Source organism: Parus major, chromosome 1 (assembly GCF_001522545.3).
Source record: "Parus major isolate Abel chromosome 1, Parus_major1.1, whole genome shotgun sequence".
Lineage (NCBI taxonomy): Eukaryota > Metazoa > Chordata > Aves > Passeriformes > Paridae > Parus > Parus major.
This window is the reverse complement of record NC_031768.1, coordinates 71,212,813-71,233,631: the sequence shown is the minus strand read 5'-3', so window position 1 is coordinate 71,233,631 and position 20,819 is coordinate 71,212,813. Positions and strand designations below refer to the sequence as shown.

General features: G+C 40.2%; 1 protein-coding gene across 1 annotated transcript in view; it reads right to left on the bottom strand.

Moving 5' to 3' along the window:
* Positions 1–6,694: 6,694 nt before the first annotated feature.
* Positions 6,695–20,819, bottom strand: part of CRYL1 (crystallin lambda 1) — a 50,279-nt gene continuing 36,154 nt past the window's right edge. The window contains exons 7-8 of the mRNA XM_015638409.1: positions 10,671–10,777; positions 6,695–8,912 (exon numbers count right to left, since the gene is read on the bottom strand). Of these exons, the coding sequence (XP_015493895.1) occupies positions 8,799–8,912; positions 10,671–10,777 (221 nt within the window). The 3' untranslated portion in view covers positions 6,695–8,798. The remainder of the gene's footprint in view (positions 8,913–10,670; positions 10,778–20,819) is intronic.

The window sequence follows — 20,819 nt, the reverse complement described above, 5'->3', positions numbered from 1 at the left end:
CCTGGGAGGGGGCCTGACCCACAGCACTGCCAGCCTCCACTGAGGGAAAAATGGGAATGCAAAGATGCAGCTGAGCATTAAGTAGGCTGGAAAATGAGGGAGACTGTAAGGGACCTCCAAACAAGCATGGATTAACAAAATTAGAAATATGGGGTAGAAGGGCAGGAACTGTATAAAGGTACAAATGCAAAAATAACACCAAAAAGGGCTGCCAGGAAAAGGCACAGAGTAAAAATAAACTGAGTGAGCCAGGACCATTGCCTATCTTCCTGGGCCATGAAGGGAGATGCTGACACAGATCTGAGGAGCCCCCAGTTCAGCTTCCCTCAGTCTGGGCTGTGCTCATGGAGTTGTTCAGCCCTGTGCTATCTCTTGTGCTGTATATGAGATTATTGCCCAAGGTGAAAATATACTGTCATAAAATTCTTCCCTAATAAATTTCCCTTCATTAAGTCAGCTTGCATTTTAATTGTGGAGACTATACTTTCTCCACCCAGTTACTGTGGTTTTCCCAGGTATGTAAACTGGGGATTTTAGCCAAGGGTGGAATTGTGTGAACTGTAGCTGATTCCATTTCAAACCTTAACAAAAGTAGAAGCATGTATTAGGCATTTCATAATTTCCTCATAAAAGGAATAAAGAAAAAGGAAGAGCTGTCACAGATTTGCCACAAGAGCTTTCTCCAGGCAAATTTTTTGGATATACCACTAAAATACGTGAAAATAATAGTTCAAGTAACAAAAATAGTAAGGTGTCCTTGAGAAAACTATGACTGTAAGAGTCTGTAAGGCCAAACAGGCCTGGAAACAAGCAAAAATGTATTCCATTGCTAGGGAATAGAAAGAAAGAATATGAAGTGAGAGCTGGAGGCAATGAGGGTGCAGAAAAGCTATAACAGTGAGCACTGGTACATCCAACACACATCACCTGTGTGGGGTCTCTGCTTCTCAGGGAGGATGCAAGGAGTTGATGCAGGAGCCAAGGGTTGGAAGAGCTGCCCTGTGAACCTAAAAAAGGAATATTATGTCCCACATTACAGGGACTGTTCTGACCACAAGGGTCCTGCTTCTACTGCCCTGTGTCTTCCAGGTCCTGGAAATCCCTGTGGTCTAAAAAGGCCTTCTGCCAATAACTTTGTTCTAAGGATCAACCAGTAGTTGATCACCAATGATCTCAGCAAGTTGACAGAGAAATACTGAGTCAGACATAAAATAGGGAGCAGCTTCATCTTGGAACCTATCATGAGGTTAAATTGGAGAAGTTAAACATTGCTGTCAACAGAGAGGATTAGGAAAAGGCTGTGTTTGGCACTCCTGCACCTGCAGCACACAGCACTGTCCTGGGAGAAATGTGAGTCAGAGGAGATTCTGCCAATGGGCAGCTGGGCTGTGCCTGGGGAACTGCAATGGGAATGTCCAAAACACACCCTTGAGACACCAACCATGATGAAACAGGGTCCAGATGGCCAGATCTAGAGTTTAGATCCAACCTACTGAGATGGCCAGATCTAGAGTTTGGATCCAACCTACTGAGTGAAAATAATCAGTATTCATCACAAAGGGTTTGCTTGTAGAGGCTGGAGTGGGAGGTTGGTACAACATCTGGGTAGCATTTAATCTCCATGTGTAGCTTTGAAATTAAAGATGATCCTCTCAGCAGCTGAAAAACATCAGTAATAAAGGGCCACAGAAGAAACTAATGTGGAAAGAGAGCTGAATAGTGAACAGACAGTTCAAAGGAAGGCTAAAAAAAGAGGAAAAATAAATACAACAAAGTACAGAATATACCCATATGGCTACACGAGCTTGGAAATCATGCAAAGTATCATAAATTTTAAAAAAATGGCTGGTAAATACAAAGTTTTTCTTCCCTCAGAGAAACTTCTTGAGGAAATGCACACTAAAAGATGAGAAGCAACAAGAATAACACTGTTCCAGTGCCACTATTGAAAATAAGCTCACTGAGTGTTGCCAAAAGTAAGGGACAGCTTACTTAAGTGGTGTTAATGCTAAACAAACCAGTCTTCCCATGTTAGCTGGGTTTTATTCAGTTCTGGTCATTGTGCTTTCTTCCTATAAACAAGATGATCATGTGTTGTTCTAGAAGTGTTTCAACATTGCTTTAATTAGGCAGCTAACAAATTATCTGTTTTTTAAATTACTCATAAATCATGAGCATGGTCATGTTAAAGCCCTTCTTGTAGGCTCTAACATCCAGTGGTGATCACCTCTACCTTTTAACACAAATTTCAGAACCTCTGACAAGACCACCAGAGGAAGGTCCTGCAACTACACACGTCTTGGCAAAGAGCCCCCATGCTGCTGACAGATGAAAATTTACGTCATGGAAAGCTCTCCAGCTTTCCTCAAACTGAAGTAATGCCATCAGGTAGATGGCAGCTGGCAGTAACCCACATCAGCAAAAATCAGAAAAGCTGCAGCGGGGATCACAGAAAAGAGCTTGGACCAGTACAGCACCATGGCAGATGGGTATCAGCTATCACAGGTAAACTATCTTGGAAAGAAAAAATTGATTTTATAGGTGAATAGTCCAAGTTTGCTATCCTGGAAAATGGGCTAAAAGGGCTAAAATGAGAATGAGCTATTAACATCCATTTCTAGCTCTGCAACAGGCTGTGGCTGCCTTCCCAGGAGCTGGGCAGACTGGCCTACACTGGCAGTACAGCCAAAAGCCCTTTGCTACAGAAACAGGGCAGCAAGCCATGCTGGAGGCCAGCACAGAATGACCTGGCCTAAGAAACAGAACAAACCCCAGGACTGTGAGCAAGGCTTCCCACGTTGCCTGTTTACTGACCAGCACAGTCACCAACACGGCAAGCAGCAGCGTGTCAGAGCAGAGTGCTTTTGGTGACAGACAAACTCACCCACAGCTCACAGGAGAGGTGGCAGCTGGAAATGACACTTTGTTTTGCTCTTTATAGGCTTGGGGACATGACTGCCAACAGGGTGGACATGGCAGTAACTACCTTAGGCTACTGCCAGTGACCACTGTCTAGGCAGTTGTTACAGCATGTCTTATAGCAGCACACTCCAGAGGAGTCTGGACTGTAGTTTTTTAAGAAGATACTTGAACCCAAAAGCTATATTCAGATGCAGTAAGCACTGTTTACATAGTGCAACAAACATGCACCTACCTCACTTTTACTGATGATTAAATATATTTGCATTAATCCCTACTAACTGGTTTTCCCTTATAATAAACTATTAGGACACTAAGATGAGATTAAATCTGATTTTATTTGTCATAATATAAATAATACCTGCATCTTCATAAGAAAAATTGCATTCTTTTTCTCTGCAGTTGTATCCTTATTTTTAATAGCTTTTGTTTAGTAAACAACACACTGGAGTAGTATGAGATGTCTCAGCAATTGAAGCTATTATTCAGACTTCTGTAATCACCCTTTACTATGCACTGATACAGATACTGACAGAGGGGAGATGATGTTTGTAGTTACCTTTTCTTTCTAAAGAAGGAAAATCAAAAGCAAATGGAAACATTTATGGTTTGTAGAAGTACAAAATGTGACTTTAAGCTACTCTGTAAACAACATGGACAACAAGCACTGCTTGTTCCATGAAATCACCTGGCTATGCAATTTGCTGTCTCCAGTAGCCCGTGTGTTTGAAATGGCACAATTACATCTTTCCATTAATGGCACAATTAAATCTTTCCATTACCACATGGCTTTGAAATGGCATTGCTGAGTAATATCAGAAAATCTGGTTTTGTGGTTGCAAGGTGCTCTGGAATGTGGAAAACTACACGCTTCTGTGACTGCTGCCCTTGTGTTATACTGGCAATTCCAGAAATATGTTTTTAACTGCACAGAAATACTTTCTAAATTACTACCAAGGATCTAGTATGCAGATTTCACCCCATTAACTAGGGCTTATTAAAAAAAAACCAACAAGCTCCACATCAACACAGCTTGCAATAAAGCTGACTCATAAACAACAACCTCATTCTTTCAGCAATATCAGAGTTACTGAGAGGATTTTCTAGCCTCATCACGGTCTCCTTGGGCTGCCAAAAAATGCCTCCATTGTATTCCTTAGGAGCATTACCTGTTAAAGCAGATCAAGAACAAGCAACCATAGCGTGATGTGGAAAGTAGGTACCATTATGGTATCGGAAAAGTTAGTGCAAGATCTAATGGTAAAGTTTAAACACATTGCAAATGGGAAGAAGGGTTTTCATAGTGTTTTAAAATAACAGAGCCTTTTTAATGTTTTCTGCTGGCAAACATCTCCATTATGATGACAGAGATGTTGGACCCTTGTGGAGGCTTTGGGCAACCTGTTGAAACTACAACAGCGTCATCATCTAGGCTTAAGCTAAACAGATCAAACATCCAATTTAGGGCAATTTTACAGCTCTTATTGTATAGAATCTTCTAAAAAAAGTAACTTCAGCATAAATATTTCCTGTATCCACATAAAACTATGGACTCTTAAGTTAACTTCTCCATGTTAGATTATGTTCTACCCACAGATAAACAGAAACAGGTTTCTGGATGATTCTGCATCTTACACATCTCTGCTTCTTGTGAAAACAGATGTGAAATCCAAGTAGCTGGAATAAGTCTACCAAGCCACATGTTAAAATCTCCATTTCACACCCACATTCAAGAAGAAATCTCATACACACTGAGTGCTGTTTTCTTCCAAGCATCTTTCCATTTAAATGTCTGATGGAGAGTAATCCATCCTTCCAGCCCCTTTTTAAGAGTATTTCTTTGAATATGTTAAGAAAATAAATTATACAGCTCCATAGAAAACTAGAACACTGCTAGTTTCTTATGACCACTCATTTGCAATATAAGCAAGAGGTTTGTGTAGCCTTTCTAAAGAAGGTTCTACCCAAAAATTAACTATAACAGATACCAGTCCATAGGTAGCTTCCTGTAAGTGATGTACTCTAAGCTGCACCCCTGCTTAGCTCTGAATAACATGCTGATGGAAGAAACTCCTTTCTCTTTCTGAAATCACAGAAAATAACAGAAAAAAATACTTGTTTTTTTGCCTGGTACATACAAAGCCTTACCAAATCAAATGTGAGTTTTTCCCTGGGGTCAGTTTTTTGTCTTTCCACTCTGCAATAGCACCCACACATTCATGACACCACACACACACTCACACTGAAGCTTGAGGGAACCAAGCAGATAAGCAGGCAGCTGGAGCAAACATACTCATTTACACTTGTTTGTTCTAACTAGATCCAAATTAATCTGTGAAACACTCCCTTTGGGCCTGGTGGGCTGCTGAAAGCAGAAGACCATTTAGTTTTCCTCCTGATACTTGCAATAATTGTTAGGTTCACATCTGCTGGGCTCCTCACAGAGAGTTCCTGTCCTCCATATCTTCATCCCTGCAAGGGCACTACAGTTATAAAGGTTCTCAAACCCCTTTTTATAATTCCATACTATGGCAATGCAATCCTGACATGGAACTATACATAGCACTGGCAGCAGATCTCATCTTTCAAGAAACTGAGACTGACAATGACATCACTTCATCTCAAAATGATTTTTTTCTGTTTTTATACAAGCACCACAAGCACTTCTCCTGCTTCCCTAATGAAGCACAGTTCACTCTTTGCCTAAAAGCCTGTCTATATAGGATAACACAGTTTAATACCATTCCAACTAGGTAAGAATACAATCAGAAAAATGCTCACATTTTAACTTTCAAACTTATGACTTAACAGATGAATAGGGAAACAACAACAGAACAGGGAAAGTAAATTAATATAGCTGCTTTGCAAGCTGCAAACTACTCCATTATACTCAAAGAATTAGGAAATAGAGGTATTGGAGACTTCTCTCAGTGAAGCAATTAAGTATTTCCCTGCATCTGTTCTTTCTTCCTATCTGTAGATGATTTCTTTTTAATGGCATTAAATCAAAGGCTTTGGTATGAACCTATTGGACACTGCTTCCAATAAGCAGCAGTAACTTACAGTAAAATACATGCAATGAGGAAAACAATAAATATCAAATTGGTGAAACAGAGAAAAACACAGTACAAGAAAGACAGCCTTAGAAAATTTTATAGGTGTAATCTGAATAAAAAAACACAGGATTTTAAAATATGCAATTGTGTAAAAATGAAACCACAAGATAAATTATTCCAAAACAACTTATAGTTTACCATAAAATAGTTACTTGAAAATTTAACTACTGCTCATTCTATTGACAGTCAAACAAATTAAATATTTGACTGCATCTGGAGCAACATTTCTAATGCAAAATTATCCAGAATCAAATAAAACTTGAAATCAGGAAATTCAAACCAGGAGGAAGCTTAGGAGGTCTCTGCTGTAACCTCCTGCTCACAGCAAGAGAGCTCTGAGGTCAGACCAGGCTACTCGGGGCATCAACCAGTCAGGACTTGAAAACCTGCAGGTTGGAAGACTACACCACCTCTCTTGACAACCTGTGCCTCTGCCTGACTAATCCTCATGGGGAAAAAGGTGTCTCCTGGAGGCTGGAACTCCTATGTAAATGTCAGCTCAAATACACTTTTTGTCAAAAATCTTTACCCTCCTCAATTTACAGCTGTAAACCTGTGTGGGAGCTGATGCTCCAAGGTGAGATCTGCTGTAACCCTGTGGAGCTCACTGTACAGAAATGCTCTGTCTCTAAAGCATCAATCACACTGGAGCACACAAGTTAATACCTTCCTCATTAAAATATTTATTAATAAGCAAATAATAAAGACAGCAGCAAATACTTCATGACATGATCAAGTTTTAAAAAAATCTCAGAGTAAACAGAAGCACTGCAAGCTAATTAGTTATAACAATGTCATATGCCCACAAGAAAACAGGTCAAATCTTGAAAGTAATCAGAATCTTCTTCAGCCTTGTCTGAAATGCAAAACCATACAAAAAATGAGGAAATCAACCTCATAATTAATTTATTATTCCTTAGTAAGGCCTCAGGATATCTAAATGCAGGTTGAGCCAGTCACTGTGGCAATAAAAAACAAGAGAAGAAACATGAAAATTTTAAGTCTGTTTTGGGATAAAGTAATTATTTGAGCTTACAAATTTCCTGTTCACTCCACTGATTAGAAAGAAGCACAGGACAATCTCTGAACTATGCATCCCATCCTATGTTTTACATCCAGAGATGTGTTATTGGCCCAGCACTTGTGTTGAGCTATACAAATTACCATATGTCTCTTTTACTGTGAGCTAAGCACAAATAATGTTCATGCAACATTTCTGCTAAGCTCAAAATGGTAACTAGTAAAGTTACAGCTTTACTAAAGAACAACTTGTTTGTGTACTGCATCCTCTGTAAAACACACATGAGAATTAGCAGAATGACAGTTTGAAACTTCTGCATGTGTACTGTGAAGTTACACGACCAGCTAGCACAAATCCAGAACTGCATAACTCCGGCAGGGTGAGTGCAATGCCCTGTTTCAAGTTATTCCTACCATCTGCATTAACAGTAATGCCCCAAGGTTCCAGCTAAGATCAAAGTCCAACTATATTACAGAGTACAGATGTTTATAATAACACTTTGCAGAGGACCAAAACGTGCCACTGCAGCCCCTGAGGTTGATCCTACTTCCAGGTGTATCCTGTGTTTTATTGTGTGGAGATGTTGTATCTCCTGAGGGAAGGGCAGCATCAAAGCATAAATGCTCCATCTAAGCCACTGCATCTTTCCCTCTGTAGGGGACCAGAAGAGCAGACTGTAGAATCATCAAATGGCTTGGGTTGGAAGGGACCTCAAAGATCATCTAGTTCCAACTCAGATATCTGGGTTCCTTCAGCTACAGCTGTTACATTCACTACAGCTGAGTCCTAAAGAAGCAAATCTTGCTTCAACCAATGTATAAAACACACGTAGCAACAGAGAGCTGAAGTGGTTTTCCAAGATCATTCAGAAGATCGTGGAGAAAGCCCAGACAGATGCACTACACCATACTGTCTCCCAAACCAGCTATTAAATCCAGATCTCTTATTTCTCACAGACAGGTCATAGACTTGGGCACATACTTATGCAGCAATGCCGAGAGCCAGCACCAAACATCAGTGAGCAAGTGCATGATCTTGAAGACCAAGTAGATCTCTGGTAAGTCTTACAGAACCAGGGCGAGAGGATGAAGGGGGAATTCTACTCTATTTACTCACATTTAGATCACCATACAGGTACAGAAGTGCCAAGGGGAGGGAAAGGAGGAGCAGTTCTTTCCCCTACATTGGGAAACAGTAACAGAAACAAACTGAAGTGACCCTTAACTACTGCTGAGGTCTCAGCTCACTGTGGGGTCAATCCATGCTTTGCTCAATACAACCTTCTGCTATCTGCAGTCACTGCTTTCCAAATTAAACTCACTGTCACAGTGACTGGCAGTGGGGGAGGGCTTATTTTCTCCAGTGACAAACAGCTGATGTTTGCCTATTTCAGATCCCTGTGTTAGCAAATATTGTTCAAGTGCTGAATTCCTAAGCAAGCTGAAAAATGCATTATTTAAAACATGATTGTGTTCCTGCATTGCACAGTATTAATGTTGCTAAAGCTACTTAATGCTTACACATCTAATGCATTTGTATAGTAATTTGATAAATTTTAACTGAACTTTTTTTGTTTCTAGTCATTCATGAATTTGGCAAATTTGGACCAAATGTTTCATTGGTCTCCATGTGCCTATATTATTGGTTGCCCATTCAGTCTCTTCTTCTGCATGACCAAAAATTTATGTTTTTTTATGGAAATCCGCTCTTCATTTGGTCTCTCCTGTTAGATAAGGTGCACCTCAGTCAGATTTCATTTGTGTTTTCAGTTTGGCAAGACCAGTGAGACATTCATCTCTCCATTTTCTCCTGGCATCCAGGGCCTTTGGAACAACTGGAATTTTTTCAGACAGTACCTGGAAGAGAAAATTTAACATGACTAACGTCACCATCCACACAACCTATAATTTAGGCTATCACAAGAAATAGGTCACTAATTTCACCAATTCTTTACATGAGTGACTGGAAAGGAACCAACCTGTATGGGAATAAAAATGTTCCCACTTGGATAAGGTTATCCTGAATGTGGCAATGAAGATGACTACAGAAACAACAAAGCATCAGCCTCTTCCCTCAGTTTGCTCCACACAGTCACTGTCTAGTCTCTTTCATGATAATCTTTTATTAAGTAGAAAGGAGACAACCTGGCCATTTATGTTGCTGAAAATGTGTTCTGAACCAGATTCTTTTGTGTGGTTCCCCATAAATGCAGTGAGGGATCTCATGTTTATAAAAACATTTGTGTTAAGAATACCAGTTATAGTAAAAGTGACAGGGGAAGACATATAGCAAACCCAGGGGAAAAAAAGTATTTCTGAGTGAACTATCAAAGTTGTCTTAGAAGTACCAAGGGAAAAAAAGTTGTTTTGAGAGTGCAGGTAGAGCCCACAAGGTCATCTTTGCCAAAATAGGACCTGAGGTCTCAGGCTTTTTTAAAAGGCAAGTGTTGAGAAACTGGGTAAAACCTGGACCTGCTACCACCAACTGGCAAGCTGCAGTCACTCCAGAAAAAAATCAGAGAGAGGGATGGAGGACTAAGATAAGAAATTTATGTTTAATGATTTTCTCTAACACAACATCTCTGCAAGCCCAAATTTGCCACTGAAGACTGAAGGTAATAAAGAGACACAGAAGCAGATGTTGCAGTGAAATCCAGCCTTCTGTAAACAAAGCCAAATCGTTTCATACCAATTAAAAGCTTCTGATCGTGAATGACTCCAAAATTATTATTGATCGTTATTATAAGCAGTCTATGTTGTTTAAGCATAAAAGAATTTATTTGCTCAAAATGCATTAACATAAACAGGAACACAAAATGCTGTCTTCCAGACAGGCTGCCTCCATACTTGGAATTAATATCTGACAGCTGATCAGAAATTATTCAACCCCTACACTTGTTCTTTAGGAATAATTTAAAAAGGCACCTTTGAAATGGCAGAGTTAGGAAATGACAATACTTCAGTTGATTCTTATGGTCATTCAAATTGACTACATAGTGAATATAAACAAATTGTGGGCTTAGAAATGTTAATGCATAAACTAGATCCCAATCCAGAACAGCACTTAAACACATTTTATCTTTAAACATGCAAATAACCTTACTGGACTGCCCACATGCTTATCTTAAATGTGTGTTTGCACACATTGAAAACTGGAACTCTGGTTTGTAAAGTATAAAAAGAACACCTAGAAGGAAAAAAGCTACAAGTTTATGCAGGAAGACGGAGCAGGAGGAAGATACAGGATAAATATTCATGTAAGAAAGGAGGCTGAGCATAATACAATGAGAGAAGGGAAGTGGTAAGGAATAGCATTGAGGATTAAAAGCTAATAACCCACAGCTGTTAGCAGCTGACTCCACTGTCTAGTAATAATGTTACTAATGTTACTGGCAATAATGGGACTGCTAGGTCATTCTCCCATGATGTATTGTCCAAATGCTTTCAAAAGGGACTCACAGGCATGCTGTACTGACTTTTTCCCTTAAAGTACACATTCACACAATAAATACAGACTACAGATACCTCCAGCAGTAAACTGAAATACAAATGTTAAAATAAAAACTAACGTTTTTTGTTCTGAATGTTGCTGTTTTTTATCAACTCCATATTTACCTGATTGACTTTCTGCACAGTTTCACCTGAAAATTCTGGAACTGGCCCAAAGGTGTTCAGAACAAGTCTCATTCCTCCAGCATATCTTTCACAATAATTTGAAATACCTGAAAATAAGAGTGAAAAGTTACATTTCAACAGAAATTCCTAGTTTAAGTCAGTAAGGCTGCCTGTGCTTAAGCATTGTTTTAAATCAGAGACCCCAAAAAATAGTCTGCTCTTATGATTAAGATACCTAATTGTCATCAAGGAAAGATGGATTCTATCCACCCCATTTCCATTAAGGTTCATGAAAAAATTATTTAGGATGCAGCTGCATTGCAAAATGAATGAATGTCACACACCAGCAGGCAATGCTGTGTGAGTGTGTAGTGCACAACCACAAATAAATCTGCTTTGTTACTTGTGACCAGAAAGCTTCCCTGACCAGGGTCCATGAGGAGAGTGCTCTCACCTCTCCTCCCAGGCAGTGTGTGTTGTATCTTGAAGCATTCCTGTCATTATTTTTATTTATTAACCTGGAGTGTATGAAGAACAACATGGCTCAGGGGAAAGTGTCAAAGGCATGGAGACACAGGTGGCCCCCAGTGAAGGAAAAAGGCTAAAGGAGGAAGAGATGGATCTTGCAGATCAGTATCTTGCAACCCCAAACTGTGGTTAGAGACAGAGATTTGGCTTTTATAACTCTCTCTGATGGTTGAGCACTTCTAGGGGGAGAGAGGATTCACCTGACAAAGCAGAGAAAAGGCATCTTTGACAAAAGCCAGGCCCATCTGGAGAGAAAAACTTTATATCAGGAGCAACTGTGGTGTGTGGGGATGGCTCACACAACTGGAGAGATACACACTGCAGGAAAGACAAGGAAAAGGCTTTATCTCTATTATGTCTATTTATTATCTCTATCATGGGGCAGCTCAGATCTGTGGAGCTATTCCACGGGAAGGGTGACTGGCTGAGTGAGAGCCTGTGGTCAGGCCTGTAAAGCACAGCATCCTCCAAGGGCAGGAACAGTCCATCCTGATATTCAGGAAGACAAGCACATGTAATAAGAGATTTGCTTGGAAGAACTCCAGTGCAAAAAGTGTCATACAGCAGGTGGAAGCAGGGACAGGCTGTAAAGAAGAAATTAAAAAACACCACCTAGGCATGTAGGAATGGTGTCAGGAAAGCCAAAGATCAGCTCCAGTTGAAACTTGCAAGGATGTCAAGGGCAACAAGAAGGACTTCTACTGTTAGTAACAGCCCTTATTGTTACTAGCATGCCCTTGCAAGTCTGCTTTCTACAGTACTTCAAACATTAAGTCAGTCAATGCACCAATGTCATCAGGAGATCTTCAGATGACTGAAGGCAAATATTGCACCCATCTTTTAAAAAGGTCAAAAAAACCCCCCCAAAACTGGGATACTACAGGCCAGTCAATCTCTCTTCTGTCCCTAAGAAAATCAAGGAGCAAGACCTCTTGAAAGAAATTCCGGGACACAGGAATTAGAGTGTAATTGTGACAATCAGCACATCGTCTCCAATGGGTACACCGTGGTGTAAATCATGTCTAACTGACCTTGTTGCCTTCTGTGATTAAATAACTGTTTGTGAAAAATAGGAAAGTAGTGGATATAATTTACCTCAACTTTAGAAAGGCATTTGACATGGTCTTTCACAATATTATTGTATCAAAGTTAGGACATAGGGTCTATCTGTTTGGATAACTAGATGGACAAAAAATACGTTGGACACATAGGCTCAGAGGTAGTGTTAATGGATTGCACTCCACCTGCAGGCCAGCAAAAATGGAGTATTGCAGGAACCTGTCCTGAGACCTGTACTGCTTAACAAAACACTTTTTCACATTTGTGAATAGTATCAAATTGGGTAAGAGTGTGAGCTAGAGGGGTATTGACCAGCTGCTACATTGAAGGGCAGGACTGCCCTTAGAAAGGTTGGAGGAAAGAGCCAATATAAAACTTTAACAAGGACAAACAAGATACTGCACCTCAGAAGGAAGAGCTCCTTGTAACAACACAGGCTTGTGAAATCCAAGAACTCTTGGTAGTGGCAGGCAACAAGCTGCACATGAACCTGCCAGCAAAGAGGGCCTAGACTTTATCAACAGATTGAAGTGAATTAAGAGCAGACTGAAGGAAGTGATTAACAACCTTTACTCAGCACTCATTAGACTGCATCCAGAATAGTGCATTCAGTTTGGGACTCCCCAGTACAAAAAAACACTGACAAAAAAGAGCAACTTCAGCAGAAGCCACCAAAACAGTTGGGCCTGTAGCACTTGTCCTGTGAGAAGAGGCTGGGGGATCTGAGTTTGTCCAGCCTGCAGGAGAGATGGCTTTAGGGGAACCTACCAGCAGCTCCCCAGTGCTGCAGCAAAGCCTGTGGGGAGGTCAGTGAGCACACTGATCAGAGACAGGCTCTTTATGGTTGTTGGACAGCAGAAGGACGAGGGACAACAGGCACAATTTGATGTGAGGGGTTCAGAATAGACACTCAAGCACTGGCACAGGTTTGCCCACAGAGGTTGTGCAGTCTCCACCTCTGGGGTTTTTGAAGACTGTATGAAACCCTGAGAGCTTGGTCTGACCTCAGGACCTTCACATAGGATCTGTGAAACTCTTAAACAAATGGTCAGAGAACCTGAGAACCAGCTAACTGGTAATAACAGGTAAAACGACAGTCAAGTAGACCTTAGCTGAATTACAGAAAGGTCCAGCTTCCATCAACTTCAGTAGGAATATCAAAACAATTATTGTTGATGCACTACAGAGTATGAAATCGTACATGCACCAAAAAGAGAAGTCAGTCACTTAGCCATACATGTCTAGTAGATTTTTTAGTGCTATTAACTACCACATAATCAAGAAAGGATAAGGCAGCCTTTCCCAATCAGGATGTCAGGAACTACACCACAACAAGTAAATGAGCACTGCTTGTCTGGCAGTAAGCAAGCTGACACTGATAAAACCACAGAAACACAGAATCAAGTAGGTTGGAAAAGACTTTGAGATCACTGAGTCCAACCTATCACACCTATGTGGATTATCCTGATGATCACCCCAGATCTGAGAAGTTCTGGACATCCACTGAAGTCTTCTGAGAACCATAAAGACTGAAGCATTTGCATACTTAATTTTATTTTCATTAGCTGCTTATCAAAGCAAAGAGGAGAAACATGCAAAAGACAAAGGCCAGCAATTACAGTTACCAACTCTTCCTTGAAGACTCAGGACAGACTGAGAAGTATGAACAAGAACTGTTCATTGTCTTATCAAACCACAAAATGCAGGAAATATAAGTGGGTAGGCCTGACTATCACGCAAAAGAATGCAAATCAGGTCAAGAGTCATTAAGTGATCTCTTTCCTCAACAGCTCCCTGGAATGCAATACTGTACAATATCAATACCTTAGAAGTCACACCTGTCTAACCCTAAAATTGCTGAGGTTGGAATGAATGAATGGAAACCTCTGACTACTGCCAGCTATGTATCATAAATCACACCACTTAGACTGCTCAACACACCTGAAATCGCTGAAGTACAGGGTTTCTGAAGGGTCTCTGAGTTCCGTAGGAGGATGGAGAACATCTCTTGTTTCTGGGCCAAAGAAGACAGGACAAAAGGACAAAGGACAAAGCCTCAACAAAGTATTTAATTTCCTTCAGCACTCTGAAGTCATGATGACCATCAGCTAAACAACTGAAAGGAGAGAACAGGAGAGTATGTCCATTGCATAAGAGTAATGTGGGGAGATCTGAGAGTATTCTACTCTTTTAAAAATGGACTAGAAACATTCTCCAGTATCTGAGGGAAGCAACATCTTTGTTAAATAGCTTGAACCTATATTTGGTGCCAAGAGTGTAACAATGAGCATCAAGTTAGTCTGTTTCCTTGTGTTATTTACCCATGGAGCATATGCATTCCTAGAATACAACCTGGCATGTTCTGGCTTTCTCCAACACAAGAAGGAATGCCAGCTAGTCATACAGGTATATTGGTTTTCTAATTACACAGAAAATTAGTATTTTGCTCAATTTTCTTGATTGACACACAGCCAAAAACCTCCAGATTGCCTAGTGGGCTTAAAAACATCTCTGGCAGGAAGTGAGATTCAGGAAGAGAAGCATTACTGTGGGATGTGGAACAGGCTGTGATATCATCATATCTCTTCATTGGGGGAACAAGCAGAGACCACCATCCACATCCAAAAGCACTCTGGAAAGGACCACTAGTTATCAGGGTTTTCTGACCATACCCTGCCATTAGCTTAAGTGCTTGCCTATTACATTTTAACAGCTAGCCTCACTGACTCTGGCACCTGAAGCCAACCCAGACTGACCTACTGGGGGTATGCTATCCACGTGAGCAATCTTGGGAACCCAAGACAATGCTGTAACAGACTCACACACTAGCCACAACACAAAGATAGTTACATGCAACTTGCTCGTGTGAGCTTTGTCTTCTAATAGTGGAGTCTGGTAATAGCCCAATAGGAGTCTGAGCAAAAATGTTCCCACATCATGCAACATCACAGAATGTTCCCAGATGCAGAAATAGAAATGATGAGGCTGAAGAGTGCAGATCTATTCTGCCAGCAGCTGTTGCCAGCTGGACAATGACAAAATAAAAAAGGCAACTCAGTTGAATATAGCAATTCAAGCAATTCAAGCAATCCCCATGAGCAACTGGCAACAGAAGGAATGGTAAACTAAGCAGTGTCAGTTACCAGTTATTCTGGTGTTTACCCAGCTGACACAGGTGTATGACACCTAGACCAAAGAGTTTAGATTTGGTGCTTTTCCAAAAGTCAACTGGAACCTTTCAAACATTATTGCAAACTTGTGCAATAATACCATAGATCTGAGTAGTTTTGATTGTGGCAGTCATGAAAAGGTACAACAGAAGGCTGTGCACCAGAAATCTTTTTCACAAGCCTTAAGTGCATTAGTATCTTGGGAAAGCTGACTGCTTGGATATGGCTAAACCATTTACCTGCTGAGTATGAACTCCTGAGCTGGACATGGCATTTAAAGCTCACTCAGCCAGCTAGACCTGGAAATCAAGCTCCTACTCGCAGTTCACCTACTGCTTGAATGAATCAGAACAATTTCTGGGTGGGTGTAGCTCATCAATGCAGCAGAGACCTGCCAAATGCAGGCTGGGTAACACAATTCACCCACTGCGTGTAATGTATGAATGAAAAGAAGCCTTACAAAATGTCAGCAAAACAGGAAAAAGTGAAAAAAAAGTTAGGGGTCTAGAAAAGAGCAGTAACATTAATACAGCTGATCTCAACAGTGGCTGACATGGTTACATGCAGGTACATATGTTGCATGCCAAGCAGGGAGTGGGCACTGAAAAATCTTTCAAGTCTCAAGTGAAGTCAATAGATCAAAAGTTAGAATACACACACAATCTCACTCAAGGATTAAAAAAAATCAATAGTTCAAAATTAATAACTCAAGACAGTTCTCCCAGTGTGAAATGCAATTTTAACTTGATTCCAGTAATCAGAATCAAGTGATTGAATACCTTCTTGAAGCTGGCACTTGAGCAATGGGGAATATTGCTGAAAAATTCTCTTTGCTTTTCAGCTGCTAACTCATAGCAAATATTTGACTCCAGGCCTTTAGACTTAGGAGTCCTTTGGTTCAAGGATCAGAGCTATTGCAAAGATAGGTGAGAAGCACCCTTGGCTGGAGCACAGGGACAAGAAGGAAAACAAATATGATTGAATCTCTTTAATCCTTGTTGATACTACCCAGGGAGCAGTTTAAACCTGAAGAATTAGCACTGGCAAACAGTGTGAAACAGACAAGAGCACCTGGGAGATGGAAAAACAATTAGATGGTAAATGGTGTTGATAAAAACAATCATCTCTGTGTGTCACTGCTGTGTCCATGCTGTGCCTCGCTATCTCCAACTGGAGAACAAGAATGAGACAAGATACATCTGCAAGGGAGGAAGAGGATGATAGCTTCCTCTTGTCTGTGTGGTTTGCTGGCTCCCTGTCTAAAGCTTCACCTTTCTTGCACACACTCACTCTGTCAATGTTGGAGGAAAGAGGCCATGGGAGGAGGCAGATGTTGCAGCAGCCAACTAAGAACTATGAGCACAAAACAGCAACACCTCCAGGGAAGGTAGGAGTTTCCTGAATCTTCCTTCCACCACTTAGTCACAGCTATGGCACGGAGTGAAAGAAAATGAATGAGTTACAAAAAGTTCTAAGGGGGCAGTATATGCAGGATTATAGAGTTGAAAAGGGGAATATTCTATCTTCCTTGAAAATCCCAAACTCTTTCAGCATTTCTGACTTCTACAGTCTAGTTACAAGAAAATGTTACCACAAGCTAGACAAAGGCATTGATTCAAGGCTCTTCAGCTGCCCATATGTATCCAGGACACACAAGGCTCCAATAATGGAATAAGCTGCTACTTATATAGTTTTGATGAGAGTCCAGGCAGTTTCCAAAATGGCTAATGAACTGTCCCACAATAATTTGTTCTAATAAACACACTTAAGGTTTGCAGATCCTTACCTGAAAACTTGCACTGGTGTGGTGCAAACATGGTTACTGCTGCAATGCCTCTAGTTGCATCACCATGATGAACACAGTATTGATAAAGGAAAAGGAACTCAGGACAGATATTTAGCTTGGCAACAGGCATAAAATGCTTCACTGCCATGAGAGAAGACACAAGTGAAGTTCATGAAGAGGACAATGAGTATAGTAGTAGGAACAGAGAAGTGAAAGCATAACAGTATAAAATGTATATTAATGCATTATAGTTTGTAAGCATCTTAAAGTATCAGCTTCTTGTGTCTCTTCACAAGAAAGACAACTGGCATGAGGGCTGAGGGATACAAGCAAGCAAACTTGGTAAACCAGCCTGGCAAGGCAATGAGACACTTGTGAGAGAGAATGAGAGTCAGAACCAAGTGTCACTGGAATGGACAGGGAACATGCCAAAATACCATACTGAGTATTAACCCGATGTCTTTCAACCTGATGAGCAGCATATTAGGATACTGTAATGACTCAAAGAGAGGAGACACGATGGTCAAGCCTCTGATGCAATAGCATCAACAACTTGAAAAGACTGGGGTGGGGTTGAGTTTAGCACACAAAATCTAAGAAGAGACTGTAGTGAAAGATAAGTATGGATGGCAACAGAAAAAAAGGCATATTTTAACAGAAGAAAGGGAATGTCATGGATGAATGTGACATGGTTTGATTATATTCAGAGAAACAAATGTCAAACTTTTTTAATGATAGAGGGATTACATTTCTAGACATTACAGCTCCAAGGGCAACTTTCTAAATGTAATCCTATCTTCATCAAGGGTGTGTCTCAACACAGATGCATGCTCTGAGTTAGGGTGTGAATTCACTGCATGTTTTGTACACTACATTAATTGCCATATGAATTCACTTATGGCTCTAGTCACACAAATACTTGGAACTACAGTGAAACAGTGGTAGCACCAAAGAAAGTTTTATTCTCGTTGTGCCAGTGTTACCATCTCAACAGCAACATGTAAGTATTTCTGCAGATCTGCTGTAAACTGGATTAAGGAATTAAACTGTGTCATTATGAACTGCTTGTTTTGTTAGATCAATTTCAAACTTGGGATGAACTCCTCAATCTGAGCCACTTGGTGATCATACACATTCTTTCATTAATGCAATGGGATGTGTTCTTTGGGAACCTTCTATAATGACTTGAGGAATAAAGCATAAAGAATTCCTGTGCAAAGCCATGTGTTCCTTTCAGAAAGCAGAGGGAACTACTTTACACCTAAGAGATCATAGAAAGAAACTGGTGCATAGCAGCCAGTATCCTGAAAAATTCACTTCTTGACTTTCTGCATATAAACGCTTTCATAGAGAAAAGCCCTGCAGCTCCACAGAGGCAAACAGCAGTTCTAGAAGGGCTGTAAACTGCTTTTTCAGCCTATTGGGAAGGGAATTGAGTGCATGTAAACATGTATGAAATATATGGTAGGTTTATGAAAATTAAAAGGGTTTGTATGATTATATACAACTGTGATACCTCATCTCAGTAGTACCCTCTTACAAGTATCCTGAATTGGATAGAGGTACTTTATTATCCTAAAATGTAAGACATAGACTGGACAGAAAAGAAGGCAATCTTCCTTTTCTTAGATGTTACTACCTTAGAGGTTCTCACACCTGCTGACCAGCTTGCAGTACAAAAGCTCCTGCACTGGTTAAAGCTTGGTTTGCTCCCTGTACAGCAGCACTGAAGTAGTGGCCATAGCAATGGAAATAATTTCTACTCTTGAACCAGCCAGCATATCTGTTTAGAGTAATTCTTAGAAACCACATTTGGCTATGTCTTGCTCAACAAAACAAGTAAAATTTCCTCCCTTTGACTTATGATTCTCCACTCTTTCCTTTTCATATTTTGTGCTTTTCACACAGCACAATCATTCTGCTCCTATAATCCAAAACCAATTTGCCAAGCAGGTGCTTCTAAGATGAGCAAGTATTTCCAGTTTCTGTAAGAGAAACACAATTTTGATCATGAAGACTCATTCCTAGCTTACTGGATATTTGTACTTTATGGGGATCATAAAATACATCAGCCCTAATTTCAACCTAACTCCTATAGACACCTGTATATATACCTCAGTGAGTGACAAAGATCCTTCAACTTCCCCCCATCCAGTTCTTCCACTAATACTGGCAGTTTAGATCAAATTCTAATTATAGGTCACTAAATAACCTACTAATAAAATAACTGATCTAAGCCAACTGTGAAATACATATGAAGAACTTTTGGTGCAAACTTTAAAACACAGGATATGATAGCCTAGCCTCTGCTTCTACAGATGCTTGCTTGCCAGGGCTTTAAAAAAGAGAGGAAACTAGATTTCTAAAGAAATAAGAGATTAGGAGGTACAACCTCACTGAGGCTGGACCATCTTCACTATATTCACCTACTGCCCAGTACACATACAGGTGAGATGTTGTGTCTGCTAACATAATCTCACAATAGTAAACAGGCAAAGTGACTGTAGTGAAGTCTACTGATCTTCCTTGTAAAAGACTTAACAGCATTTATTGTGATGCTGGTATGTGAAATGATAATAGGACAAATTCAAAATCTGAAACACGTATCAACATTAATTTTATTTGCTGAAATCAACAACCAACTTTATATTATTGTGCAATTTGGGTATGCTTTTTTCCTCCCCAAAGCAGTTTCCTCCCTGTCTCTTGCAATTCAGTCCTCAAACTGTTGCTGTCTCTGCTTCTTCTAATGACTTGACACTGTCATTTTATCCATGTTCAAGGCTGTTGGCTCACTGCCATATAGTCAGCATTCCTAATATTCATCCATTGATTAAATGGTAACCTAAAGTGGCCTAGATAATAGGTTTGATAGGATCATTTATGAATATGGAGGAAAGGATGTAAGAACTAACAGAGGCAGAAAGTGACATTAGCCCATAGGAAGTTGATGGGAAGATCTTGATGTATATATCCCACAGGGAAAGAAGAAACACTGATCTCAGAAAAAATAACTGGAATAAATTTATTCAAATCCAAACAATGTCACATCACGAAAACAAAACAAAAAAAAAACAAAACAAAGACTCTCCCACAAATAACACTATTTTCTCTCACGTGTTTCCTTCATCCTTCCTCACTGATTAAAAAAGAGTTTATGACTATGGGCAACTAATATCTTACAGCTGTACAAAAAGGCAGCTGCTGTGAAGCTGGTGAAGCTGTTAGGCTAATTAAAAGGATAGAGGCAGTTTCTTGTATCTACCTCCACTTCCTTCCACTAACAAAAAAACCACAGTATTAGTACAATGCATCAGAGATGGCTGTCACAGAATCATAAAGTTGTTTAGGTTGGAAAAGACTTCTAAGACCAAATCTAACTGTTAACCCAGCACTGCCAAGTTTACCACCAAACTATGTCCCTAACTGTCACATCTGCATGTCTTTTCAATATCTCTAGGGATAGTGACATAATCACTTCCCTAGGCAAACTGTTCCAATGCTTAACAACCCCTTCCATGAAGAATTTTTCCCTAATATTCAATCTAAACCTCCCCTGGTGCAACTTAAGGCCATCTTGTCCTATCACTTGTTACCCCTAAGAAG